General features: G+C 47.2%; 1 protein-coding gene across 4 annotated transcripts in view; it reads right to left on the reverse strand.

The window, feature by feature from the left end:
* The window catches only part of Urb2 (URB2 ribosome biogenesis homolog), a 70,617-nt gene that overhangs the window by 40,989 nt on the left and 15,614 nt on the right, over positions 1–14,014 (reverse strand). For 2 of the 4 annotated variants that reach the window (XM_074056906.1, XM_074056904.1), the window contains exons 8-10: positions 11,153–11,240; positions 10,214–10,353; positions 6,322–7,581 (exon numbers count right to left, since the gene is read on the reverse strand). In XM_074056906.1, coding sequence (XP_073913007.1) covers positions 7,384–7,581; positions 10,214–10,353; positions 11,153–11,240 — 426 coding nt within the window. In that variant the 3' untranslated portion in view covers positions 6,322–7,383. Of the gene's footprint in view, positions 1–6,321; positions 7,582–10,213; positions 10,354–11,152; positions 11,241–14,014 lie in introns of those variants that run through there. The other 2 variants (XM_074056905.1, XR_012442242.1) reach the window with 2 other exon arrangements.

The following is a 14,014-nucleotide window of genomic DNA, read 5'->3' on the forward strand; positions in this document are numbered from 1 at the left end:
TATAGCATCTTGAGTCACACATACAGTAGCTACCCATAGCCAGTGGCTGCCATCAGTGAACAGTGTGGGTCTGGAGACTACAGGACAGGTAGCATTTTTGGCCACTGCTGTACATGCACCCAGCAGTTGTCAGTCCCAAGCACACCCTGCAGGTGTCTGTCCTGCGTGTGTCCACATTCAGCAGGTGTCTGTACTACACACAGCCATCCACGTCTCAGAACCTGCTCCCACCACACGGGGAAGGAAAAATCTCCAGGGCTCATGCAGAGTTCTGTAAGACATTCAAGACTGAGGACCCCAGAGGAAGAAATGTTGCCCAGTGGGGACACTGAAAGGGACCTATGGTCCTCCCTCCTGTTTGCAGCGGAGGGAGGAGGAGCCCTCAAGCAAAGTGCCCTCTGTGTTGACATGTGTTCTGGCTGAAGGAGGTCACTAGCAATAAGTGAAGCACAGCTGTGGTGCCAGCCTTGAACATCCACGCTGTTGTCCTCACACTGACCATCTGAGAAACTGCAGTGGTGTCCAAATGCCACCCAGAGATTCCAGAAGACATAAAGCATCCAGGGCTCCCCAGTGCCCCTGCTCCATGGCAGAGGTGCAGCAGACAGATGCCTGGCTCCTCTGGAGCCTCCCCCTCCTCAGGGATCCCTTTGCAAGGGAGCCCCGGTCTCTCACTTCCACTGAGCCACACCAGCAGCAGATATGTCACAGGAGCCACATTCCAGTGTCAGATCTGGTAGAGCTATGCTCGGCCTGGGTCTCTGAACCCAGGGACAATGGAACCAGGCACCAGGCAAACAGGTGCCAAAACTCTGACATCTGTTGAGTTGGGATGATGGATCTGGAAACTAAAAAGCTACACTGCCAGTGTCACAGCAATGTACACTGTGGACATTCTGGGGACAATGATGCATTGTAACACTTTGCTGGGGTAAACAGCAGCCTCCGAAGACGCAGGCCACACAGCTCGAGCTGTGCATGGAAACCCCACTGGCATTCCTAGCTCTTCAAATATTTATTCCACACACGGCACACTTTGACATTTATGGAAGCAGGCGGGTGGAACACAGCTCTCAGCCTGCTCTGCTGGAAGCCCTGCCCTCCCAGAGGGTTCTTTTTCAGCAGGCATTAATGGGGTGCCTACTGTGCACTGGACAGCATTCTGGCTATTGAGATGCAGCTATGAGCAGCAACACACTCCCTGCATGTGTGGAGTTTAACCTAGACTGTGAGACACCAGATGAAATGCTGTGGCCTGGACTGTCAAAGTGAGGCTACATTCCCATGCATATGGTGACATCAGACCCTCTGTACAGCTGCTCAGGCCTTTCTAGGGCCAGGACAGCTGGGAAGGCAGTGGGCAGGCTAAAGCAGGGTTTTTGTTGTTGTTTGGTTTCTTTGGTCTGGTTGGTTGATCAGCTGGTTTTTGAGATAGGGTCTTAACTGTGTAGGAAGTCTGGCCTTGAATTCATGTTCCTCCTGCCTCCATCTCCCAAGGACTGGGATTACAGAAGTGAAACACAATGCCTACAGGGCCAGTTTGTTTTTAGGAGGGAAGGAGTCCTTGCAGGAATAATGGCCAGAACTGTTGACGGTCTCTGGGCTGGACGATCAGAAGCAGCGACAGAAGGGGGGCACTGCTGGTGATGAGGACTGGGTTGAGGGAGAGTCGGACGTAATGCCAGAGGCCCAGCCAGACACTCTGCATTCTAGGCTTTCAACTCAACCCAACAGGTGATTCAAGGAGCAGAAATTAGAAGTTTGAGAGGAACTCACTTAGAGGTGGTCAGTAATCTCAGAGAGTGGAAAAGGTAGAGAAAGAAGTTGGGTTGCCAGAATTTTAGGAGTGGGGAGAGGAAAACGAGCCCATGCAGGTAAGAAAGGGCAGAGAGACGCTAAAGAGAAGTGTCAGCTCAGGGAGGTTCAGTGTGTGAAGGTGCCACATGGCCGTGACACCGGGTGATGGCATCACAGAGCAGTACAGGGTAGCAGACAGCATGCACACAGCAGAGTAGGCTGCTCCTACACAGGATTGGAAGTCGGCTGGTGGGTATGGGGCTGGGCTATTTAGGTTGAGAGTGACCTGTATGCCCATAAATGGAGGAACAGTGGGCTGGGCTGGACTGGGAGAGAATGTTTGGCTGAATACATGACAAAGCTCAGGGAGCACAGAGAGGAAGCCACTGCAGGCTCTGAACGGCCACGCCCCAGGAAGACGAGAAGGCAGGAGCAAGCACAGTCCTGCGTGTCCACCTGTGTGCTCTCTGATGCCCCCACAGCTTCATTGCTTTCAGCCTCTCTCATCCCAAACACCAGGACTGTCACCTGCAGGGAGCCTGGCCTGCCACCTGCAGTGTGGCCTGTGCCCATTTGTGCTAAGTCACAGCCCCTGGGTTCTCCTTCGTAACGTGATCCCCACTCATACCAGCTGTGCTCATACTGAGTATTTTACATGCCTCTCCAGTCTTGTAACATTGATTCTACAATCGACCGACTTTACAGTAAAACATCCTCTTGTGATAGTTGGGCCCAGCAGAGAACAACCCCAGCACAGAGTGGCCCCTGAGGGGAGAAGGTAGGGCAATCTGGGGAACCCAGATCCCAAAAAAGTAATAGCTAAAGAGCAACAAGGAGCAAGGTGGATGAGGAACAAAGAGGCACGCCAGAGACTGGGTGAGGAACCCGAGGAGACTCATATGTGGTGACTCTAGTTTGGCACTGTGGCTCATGCCTGTAATCCCAGCTACTTGGGAAGCTGAGATTGGGAGGATCACAGTTCAAGGCCAGCCCAGGCAAAGAGTTCGTGAGACCCCATCTCCAAAATAACAGAGCAAAATGGACGGGAGGTGTGGCTCAAGAGGTAGAGTGCCTGCTTTGCAAACATGAAGCCGAGTTCAAACTCCAGTCCTACCAAAAAAACATAAAGAAAGAAAAAAAAAAAAAAGAAAGAAAACAAAGAGGCTCAAGTACAAGGTCTCCCTTAGCCCCTGAAGGCGGGAGAGCAGGTGTGGCACTCCTGGGAGGGCCAGGGTGTCAGCAGGGTCCCCGGCCTGGACACTGAAGCTATGAAGAATGCTCACAGGAAACAGGGGTAGACTGGGTACAGCCAAAGTCTCTACAGGCAGAAGTAGTGAGTGAGGAGCTATTGCAAGGCATGCTAGGGAGAATGGGAGATGGCCAACTGACATGGATGACAACAGGAGTGACACCTGTTGAGACTCACATGACATGCAGGCTGCACAGGAAGAAGAGCAGGCAAGGGAAATGAAGGGAATAAAATAAAGACAGAAAGGAAGAGGGATCAGGAGACACTCGAGGGAGTAAGTCACACAGCTGCTGCCTCCACAGTGACTCTTATGAGACGAAAGCAGAAAGGGCTGAGCTTACTAGACATGAAACAGGACTCCAGCCTGGCAGCAAACACATCATCATAATCCTGAGGATGCTTTTAAAGATCAGAATGAGAAACCAGGAGGTGAACACTCCACGAGGTACCCTGCCACACACACGCTTGACTGTCTTCTGGGTTTTCACCTATCTGGCAGTTTCTAAAGACACAAAGCAGGAGGGTGTGAAGAGAAAGACAAGGTTCTGTGAGGAGTCATTGAGAGAAGCCGCAGCGCACAGGCTGCAAGGGAGACCTGTCCACAGTGGCCCACAGGAGTCGTTGAAGGCAAGTCAAACAAACTCACAATCCTCCTCTCTCGGCCTCCACAAGTGCTGGGATTGCCAGGATTACAGGCATGAAGCACCATGCCCAGTAAGCAAGGACAGTTACTGTCTGAACTCTGCCTTCCCTCCCTCATGTACCACTGTCCAGGTTGAGGCAGTGCCTGCAAAGACATGTCTGAATACATGTGAAGCAGGGACAGCCTTCTCTGCCCCCACCTCCCCACATGTTCAAACCAGGGCCTCATGGATTAGCAGACTACACTGGTCTATTTGTCACTGGCTCCTCGGCAATGTTCCCTGCTAGAGAGTAAACTCTAGAGTAGAGCCCCAGGACTGTGTCCCCACACCTGGCCTTGTGCAGTAGCCCAGAGAGGTGACTGCGACCTACTGGGTGACCAGGGGTTGGAGCCACAGCAGGTCTGCAAGGGACAGTTTCACTGAAGCCCAGCCTGTCCCACTCCCTCCCCCAAGGTCCTTGTGCCTGGTGGGCTCTCTGCAGGGGAGTCTCCTCTGCAGGAGAGGAATGAACACTGCACAGCCTCCCTCAGTGCCACATGGAAATGCTTCCTGTGCCCTCCCATCTACAAAACAGAGCTGAGAAACGACTCTTTCCCAAGAAAGGTCAAGAAACCACATAGAAAATGTCTGAGGAGCTTCTGGAATGGGAACCCCGCAGAGCCCCTCCTCCAGGGCGAAGTTCATTTGCAGAGCTCCCTTCGCAGCCCCGCAGCGCCACCTTCAGGAAGGAAACTGCTGTGCCTGTAGCTCCTCCCATGGTTCCCAACCAGGAACAGATTTTAGCTAAGAGGCTGTGGGGACGGGGAGGGGGGAGGGGGGGTGTTGAGGAGGTAGGGTTGGGAGAAGAACTGCCATAGCAGCACTGAACATGCCAGGTACAGCTCCACTGGGCCTCCAAGGAGGGCTCAGCCAGTCATCCAGTCCAGGCACCTGGCCTCAAGGACAGGTCCAAGACTGGGGCTTTAGTTCCTGCAGTTTACAGCCATGTCCTTGAAAGGTCACCTGCTGTCTGCAACACCCCATCTCCAGGTGACCAAGCCTCCTTTCTGCAGGGACTTGAGCATGGAAACAAAGTTGTCAACACACAGCACAAGCAAAAGAACACCAGCCCATTCGCATCAATTTCTAGTTGCAGGGGAGAGACGATGGGGACACTGCAAATAATACATGATGTGGGGGTGGTAGGGATGGGGGGAAGAGATGACCCAAACAATGTATACACATGTGAATAAATGTATAAACAATTTTTTTAAAAAAAAAGTAATCCACACAGATGGCCTGGCTCTCCAGTGGATTTTTAAAAATAAAAACCTATATGTAAAGTATAAAAAAAGAATGTATAATGTAAGTCTAATTGTCCCCTCCTGTATAATGAATATAGCCTAATAAAAAAATTCTTTTAAAAAAAATTTCTAGTTGTAAAGCTTTGTCTGAACAGAGGGAGGGGGAGGACAAGCCAGCTGTGCAAAGAGCTGTCTCCCGCCGAGTCAGCCAGTGTAAGAGGTAAAATCAGATTTAGGGTATGAAGCACAGGCTGCCTCTTACACGTATCCAAAGGATCCTTTTTGTTTCCATTTGGTTTAGCTTTTGAGACAGGGTCTCACTATGCATCTCAGGCTGGCCTAGAACTCACAACACTCCTCCCTCCACCTCTCAGGTGTTAGGATTGCTATAATTACAGGTGTGCTGAACAAGGCCCAGCTCAAAAGATCCATTTTATACTGTCTACTCCAACCACATGTACTTGAAAAAATAGTGTAAGAAAGGGGGCGGGGCGCTTTCCTTAAGAATGATCCTTCAAATAATCTTAAAGTCTACATTTCGACTGACTCAAAAAGTACCATCGGGGACTTGGAACATGAACCACACAAAGATGGCAAAAGAGAGAAAGCAAGTGATATCATGAGTGAGAAACAGACTGTTGTGTGAGAAAAAGTTATCTACACAATAAATAAAAATATTAAATATGAAAATAATCCTCTAGGAATTAAAAAAATTCAGAACTAACAGGGCTCTTCTTTCAAGGAACAAAAAACAAAAGTCAGTGATAAAGCTGATCTGAGACAGATAAATGATCCAACTCTCCCCAAGGGTATTTGGTTAGAGAAGAGCACCGTTAAACACTGCCAAAGACCTCTTAGTGCTAGGACAGGACTTGGCTCTAAGTAGCTTCTTAAACATGCTCTTAAGGGCAGGGTGAGCCGAATTCCTAGCCCCTGCATTAGTGAAGAATGGTCAGCCCTTGCCATGTCAGCCCAGCAGCTTTGAGCACTCCAGAAACACCTTTTGGAAGCTATACTACAACCACAGCTGCCTGCTGCTGAAGCTCAGCTCCAGCAGGCACTGCTGCAGCCATGGCTGTTTCAAACAGCTTCTGTCAGATCTTTCTGCCATCACAACCCTTGTGAACTCTATTAGTCAATTTTACCCACTCCAGATGGAGAGCACTTTCACCAGTAGCCCAGCAGGAGACCTGTGATTAGTGCAAACACAGCCCTTCATTTGCCCAGACTGTTGTGATTGGGGCAGACACCCTGGCCACCCCCCTTGCTGGCTGTTAGGTTCACTTTTCCAGTTGGGGGATTTCTTCACTCAAACAGCTATGTCTACTCAGTGGACTACTATGCAGCATTAAAAAATATATCAAGTATTTTTATTGACCCAAAGACATCTCTGAAATATTACATAGGAAAAAGCATTTTGACCAATTTAACTGTTATATAGTTATATATACCTGTACATCTGTACATACTCATAGTACGAGAACTAAAACAAGACACTCCTGGTGATGACAGAGGTTATTCGAGTATCTGATGCCATGAGTAAGTTTTTAAATATTTTTCCTTCTATTTTTATGTTCTCAGGTTGGTACAATGAAAACACACTGTTCAGGTAATAAAAACATTATTTCTTAAACCAGATAGAAAAAAAAAACTGCAAAATGAACTTCATACTGAAGCAGGAAGAACAGGCAGGAGTCCTGGCACCTTTGCTCAGACCATCTATCTGCCTGACAGATGTGCTGCCCTGCCCTCAGCTAATGCACCCCAGTGCCATAAGGATTCTCAGAGAGAAGGTACAAAAGCGGCAGTTCGAGAATGCCTCCTGTGAGGCCTGAAGAACTTAAAGGGCAGAGCTATTAAGCAGGATTTAATTACAGACATGTGCTGGGAGCAAAGTACCAAAGTCTACTTCTGACTAGGGTCAGAAGGAACATGTCACAGGTGTCAGTCATTTTCCCACCAAATTAATCTTGTTCCAGGAACTATTTCCAGGATTCTAAAGCAACACTTACTTAAGAAAAGATGCTATTGCTCACACTCAGGTTGACACAGGAGGATCCCAATTTCAAGGTCATCCTGAGCTACACGGTGAGACCCCCGTCTCAAAATACTAAGAAGAAAAAAAAAAGTACTGATGTTCTGGGTTGGCGTGTAGTTTCCTGGCTGGTACAAGTGCATAATTCATGTGCATGAGGCCCTGGGCTCAGTACTCAATGCAAAAAAACAAGAAAAAGTGATTGCAAAAAGACATATTAAGAAATCACTCAGTAAGAAAACATTACATAGCCCTAAAGGCTTCCCACAGGTGTCCACACTGTGCAAGAACACCTGAAGTCTCTCTTCCCAGGCTCTGGACCATAGGCCACAGCCTCCTCAAGGTGCTGCTGATGCCGTGCACCTACAGCTGGGCCTAGGCGGTGTATCTTTTCTCTCCTTCCTGCTTAGCCTTGTGGTACTTGAGGTAGTCGCTGTACAGCTCCTTAAAGATGTCTCGTGCTCCAGGCTGCAGTGAGACCCGCAGGAACTGGACATTGGGCTCAGTACAAAGGTCAAGGATGAGATAAATGCCCTCCTGCAGCAGGGTCTTCACGGGTGGGTACAAGGTCACCTGGGGAGGAAGGCAGAGCTCTGAGCATGAGTAGGACAGATCAGTGTTGTGAGCACTCTGAAGTACAGAGGGCCCACAGCATGAAGACGGCACAACCACTGGAAGCTCTGGGCTTCAGGTGGCTCGTTTCTAAGACAAGTCTGTTTCCACAACAACGAGGTCACTGGCCAATGAACAACTCAAAGCTCCCTGGGAGGGATGAGCAGTAAAGACTGCTTACCCTGAGCTAGCAAGGTAGAGGACTGTCACAAATGCCGTGGGGTAAAAGAGAGGACAAAAGTAATGTTTTGTTGGGAGCCTTCACCACGTGGAGGGGGCTAGACAATGGGCCTGCCAGCAGCAGTGTCTGCTTGTCCCTCACACCCTGAAGAAGCATGAGGGAATGAATGCAGGGAGCTACTTAGCTGTGCTTTCTGCCCAGCATTTAATTGAACCTAGACATGTTGGCCTGGAGAGATTTCTCCCCAGTAGAAGCCTCAAATGCACATGGACTATTTTATTCATTACTAAATTTAAAACAAATGGAAGATAAGCAAAGACTGTGCTGCCAATGCACTCTGAGATGTGACAGCCTTAGAAAACTCACAAGGCCTTTTGCTTTCAAAATTAAAAACAAAAACAAAGAGGATAAGCATAAATTGGACATGAATAATGAGGCCAGGAAACCAGAGAATTCTCATAAGTAAATCTCAGAAAAACAGTGACTTCGGGTTCAAGAACTGCTGCCTTTCTTGGCCCTCAGTGAAATTACTGTGTCTCATTTTATTTTTTGGTAAAGGAAAAAAAAGTCAGCTTTTCTTTCATCCAAAGCTTACCTGTTAATGACTCAAGTGCTTAGGAAGTACTAAGATTTTATAAAAATGCTAAATAACTGCAGGGAAACCAAGCATCACGTCCACGTCCCTCAAAGTGCATCTGAGGGTCTTCTCCCACTCCATGGCTTCTACACACCATTCTGCCCCGTGAAGACCCAGCCACGCACGCATGCATGTGGCCAGCCTGCCTGCTTCCTCACCGAGCCAACTGACCATCCAGAGGACAGGACCTCCACATGCTAAAGCCAGCAGGGCTATGAGATGCTGACCCTCTACCCACGTAAGCCTGCCAGACACTCCACATCGTGCTTACCAGACTTGCAGAGAGGGTTGGCTAATTTCCAAACAAGTAGAAAGCAACGTAAATGTGTATAGACACATATAAGCTGTTGGACGGATGGACGGACACACACACACACACTCTCTGTATCTAGCTGGCGTTCTGTCTGATACAGTGTATCTGACACTGACATTCAATTAAACAAAATAAAGGTTTCTACCATTCAGTTTATAGTCCTGTAGTGAACTTATGGAAGTTTGGAAAAAGCGCACAGACATTCCAAAGTGAGGTAATTGCATATTTTGTTTTTGCTTTTTTCTTTCTTTCCAGTACTAAGGTTTGAACTCAAGACCTTGCACTTGTACTTGAGCCACGTTCCCAGCCCTTTTTTGCTTTCATTTTTCAGACTGGGTCTCACAATTTTTGCCTGGAGCAGCCTCAGATAGGGATACTCCTACCTAAGGCCTGTGTAGTAGCTGGGATTTCAGGCATGTGCCACCACTCACCACCCAAAGCAAGATATAATTCTTAAATGAGTCCAAAAGTTAGATTTAGACAAAAATTGCTGTAAATGAACCTCCCAGTATCTTCTTCATCTTGCTGTCTGCTCTGAGCATCTGAGAACTACAGAGTCTAACAGATGACAGACCCCAGGAATTCAGACCCACAAGCTGCTGCTGCTTGGGGCCCCAGGCCATGGTCCAGACCATTCCTTCAAGCCTCCACTGGTCTAGTCCCATGGTCCCATGAGAGCTATTGTTCTTGCCCCTGGGTGACATCTCGCCTCTCCATCAGATTACTAGCAGCCTTATTCCTTTACAATTCTTTAAAACCTTGCTTCTAAAGTCTTTCTTTAAAACCTTGCTTCTTTTCTATTCCTTAGTCTCTTTCCTTAGACTCACTCTGTCCATGCTCTCTTAGCTTTTCCTCAGCATAATCTCTCTTAAAGTCTTTGCCCTCAAGCTTGCACTGTCCCATGTTCCCTTTAAAGTCTCGGTGTTCAGACTTGCAGACAAACAACAGCAGCCATGTCTAAAAACTGCGTTAGCATAACTCTTAAAGTCTCGTCCTTAGACTTGCACTGTCCCATGTTCTCTTTAGCTTTCCTTTAGCTTACCTTTTCTAAAACCTGTGTATAAAGTTCCTGGTGCAGACTTGCACTGTCCCATGTTCCCTTTAATCTCTAGCACAACCAGCAGTCAGCTACATCATTCAGCAAGCAGCCCACCAATCAAAAAAAAAACCCCAACCCTCTTCAGCAAGAGTCTTTTATATCCAGTGGTAGGAGGTGGAGCAACAGTTCTTGGGGAGGGGTGTAACACTGTAATAAGAGAAACCTGCCATTCCTACTTCTCTGAATGTAAACAACTTAGGAAAAATAGTGCATCTTGCACTTCTCTCTTCTGCAGCTGGGGCTGTGCCAAACTCAGCCTGTAGATCACTGGGCAAAACTGTGCTAATGACAGGTTCTCATAGGCTTCTCATAATCCACTCCCCACAGAAACCCCTGGAAAGAGACAGTCAGCCTGGATTTTACCTTCTGCACCTCTGTCACATACTGGGCCACGAGGAAGGGGGAAAACACAGTGAACTCCTCAGCTCGTGTGGCAATGTGGCTATACATCCTCTCCACCAGGCGCGCACACTCGAGGATCACTGGCAGGTCATCCGAGTTTCCTGCAGACAGGACACAGTCCCCAACGGATTAGTTCAGAAATGCCAAGTTTAACTGTTCTAGCCTTACACTTTTAAAATACGGAATTCCCTTGAGTCTTTCACTTTTTCCAGATTTATTGGCTTATTTTGCAGACAGAATAAGGGAAAAAGGAATGTTCAAATATTTATCTACATTACAAAGAGGAGAGCACTTACAGTACTGGAGTCTGTGGGTCTAACTAGAAAACAACATTTTCAGGATGAAATCCAGGATTGCTAGTGCATTGTAAAAATTGATAGATATCTATAAGGCAGGCTAAAATGGAAAATTACCCTCAAGAAAAACAATGGTTTATTGAAATATGATTTAAAAAACACCCAAATGAGGTCTTTGCCTCTGCCCAGTCTATAGCACGCATTGGAGGCCAGGCTAGAAAGGTGGCACAGGGTCCTTTGAAATGAGGAAGTTTATCACCTCTCCTATTGTCCCACCAAACTAAACACACCTGAATGTGGCTATCGTCATTTTCACATTCCCTGCAAATGCTGTATGTTCAATAAAAATTTCCTAGGTCCAGAGACTTCTTTCCAGAAAAAGAACTGTTTCAGTTAGAGGTATCAGATGAATCCACTGTTTTGGATTTGATAAAATGTGAGTTTGAGATTTTTAAAAATAATCTTGAATATTCATTTAATGATCTGAACATTTCTCTTTCTTGAACTCAACTGAGTAGCTCTGTTTGCAATAGTGTGTGGCTGGAGACCCTGCATGATAAACATGTGGATTGTATACCTGAGCTGTGTTGTTACTCTGCATTACCTTTGTCTTTCTGACGCCCTTCATGCATAACTGAAACCACCAGCTTGTGAAATGAGTTCAAGAAAGATGGGACGGCCTTCAGCATCACCTGCAGCAATACATAAAGGAACAGAGCATGTAAGTGTGACTATTTGCCCGCTTGCTTCCTCCTTCACCCTTGCCCAGCAGGACAATCAACAGGTATGCACCCAACTGCCCAGCAAGCACTGCACACCTTGTTGGCTGGTGTGACTGCTCACCTGCCTACACATGGCTCTTTAAGAGTTTGGGGTAGGAGTTCCACGTAGCACAATTTCCAGATTATGTAGAGTAATCCAGGTTCAGAATTCACTGAATCTGTGCCTACTCTGAGCTAGTTCTAATCCATCTTGGAAATGTGTAGAAATAAATCATAAAGGAACAACAGCAAACAACTTAATTCAAGTAGACTTGATATTAGAAAAAAAGATTACATAAACAAATTCACTTAAAATGGGAACCAAAACCGCTCAATTAATAGTGATGAAAAGGTCTGAAATGACAAAATGTGCCTTTTTTATACTCTACCACCTCTTGTCAGGATCAAAACCACAATGCCCACCTACAACCACGAGCTTATGTACCAACTTATGTTTAAGTCAGTTAGGATTAAATAAAGTTAAATATTCAGCTCGCAGTCATACTGGGCACGTGCTGGGCAGTGCTGCTGCAGCCCACACAATGAACAGAGAGCAAATCAAGCATCAGGACAATTCTCTCTGGTATAATTACTCCAAAAAAATTCCATCAAGCATCACACCACAGCCTTCCTGTCAAACTGCTGTCATCTGCCATGTGCTCAGGAAGGTCACTTTTGCAAAAACATTCCAGAGTTTGCTCACATTCTCCAAGACCTCTCTGAATCCTGGGTAGTATATGGATGAAAAGCCCAGGCCAGACCATCTGGCTCCACACTGACTTCTTACAGGACTTGGATAAATAATCTAGCCTGTGTGTGCGTGCCTCAGTTTCCTCATTTGCAAAATGGGGATAAAAACAAGACTAATGGCTAAAATGTGTGAAGTGCTCAGCACATCACTGGCTGCTGGCCTTCTACTGGTGTCCAGGTTGTGCTGGCTTCTACCACATCCTCCAGGTGCCTGGAAGGATGGTAGCCATGTCAATGTAGAATGAACACTGTTTGTGCACCAGCCTCCCCATGTGCCCCAATAGTGACAAGTAGTGTTATGTTGTGGTTAGCCACGTCAGCCTTTATGGAACACCATACAGTCAACATGTCAGTTTCTCCAGTCACTGAAATGATGTAAGTCCACTAATGCTCATGTGTGGGCAGGATTGCAGGACACTCAAGGGCTTCCTGATATTACTTTATCGCCTCATGGAGTCCTACATCTTTTGCAAGATCTACGGTCTCAGACTGTGAGTGACTGTTTTGCACTGTGTTTCTATTATTCTTCAGCAGCATAGAGGCAGCTTACCTAGGATGCTGTCGAGAGGCAGGCCAAAGGCAACTGCTAGCTAGGGAAGGCTTTGGAGTGAGGCCCAACTTCATGGGTCTTATCTTGCCAGAAAAGCGTTTTTCTTAAAAACTGCATTGCTCCTGGGAGCTGGTGGCTCACACCTATAATCCTAGCTATTCAAGAGGCAGAGATCAGGAGGATTGTGGTTCGAAGCCAGTGCGGGCAAATAGTTCTGTGAGACCCTATCTCAAAAAAAAAACCCATCACAAAAAAGGGCTGGTGGAGTGGCCCAAGGTGAAGGCCCTGAGTTCAAGCCCCAGTACCATACAAACAACAACAAAAAAAACCCTACATTGCTGTCAAGTGTTTATCCTCACATCAAAATACTTAAAATATCAAAATGTGCACATGTGTATGTACACACACCATAGTTAAAGAACCCTGGTCAGGCTGGGTCCAGTGGCTCATACCTATAATCCCAGCCACTCAGGAGGCAGAGATTGGGAGGATCACAGTTTGAGGCCAGCCCTGCCAAAAAGTTTGTGAAATTCCATCTCAACCAATGGCTGGACATGGTCGTGGTGAAAGCTTATCACCCCAGTTACACAAGGAAGCACAAATAAGAGGATTGTGATTCAGGCTGGCCAGGGCACAAAGCCAGACCCTATCTCAAAAACAACCAAAGTAAAAAGGGCTGGAGGCATGGGTCAAGTGGTAGAGCACAGGCCTAGCAAGCACAGGGCCTTGAATTGAAACCCCAGTATTAAGAAAGAAAAGAAAAGACAAGAAAGGAGGGAGGGAGGGAGGGAAGGAAGGAAGGAAGGAAAAGAAAAGAAAGAAAGGAGGGAGGGAGGGAGGGAAGGAAGGAAGGAAGGAAGGAAGGAGGACCTGTGCCAAAGGTATCAAAAATTTCTAGTCCAAGACTCACGCTCAGCTAAGTGACGTTGGCCAAGCCATTTAAGGACTAAGTCTCCTGTTCTTCATCACTGAATGGGATTGCCACATCCTGCAAACCTGGTCCAGGGTAAAACAGCAAGTAAGCAACAGTGCTTGCTGGCTATGCGCTTGCTCATGGAACATGCATCACTAGCCTCTGTCCAACGTATATGGCAGCCACCTGTAAAACAGGAACTCAGGACTATAAACCAGGGAAATGTAAGCCAGGCATTGACTCCCTTAACTATGTTGACCGCAAAAACAGAGTAATTCTTAATGAGCCTCCCTGAGTATCAGTACACAAACCCCACTCAGTGCCAGGCTCAGCAAAGAAGAGCTCAAGTGGCCAGTATGGAGGTCAAGCATTTCTGTGCTTAGAAACCACTGTGACCCTGTGAATCAATAGAAGCAAAATGCCCACTGGCAGATCATTACTTTCACCAGCCTGCCACAGGGGGGCTTTTCTGCAGCTTTTCTTTCTTTCCTG

This window comes from Castor canadensis, chromosome 15, assembly GCF_047511655.1.
Source record: "Castor canadensis chromosome 15, mCasCan1.hap1v2, whole genome shotgun sequence".
Lineage (NCBI taxonomy): Eukaryota > Metazoa > Chordata > Mammalia > Rodentia > Castoridae > Castor > Castor canadensis.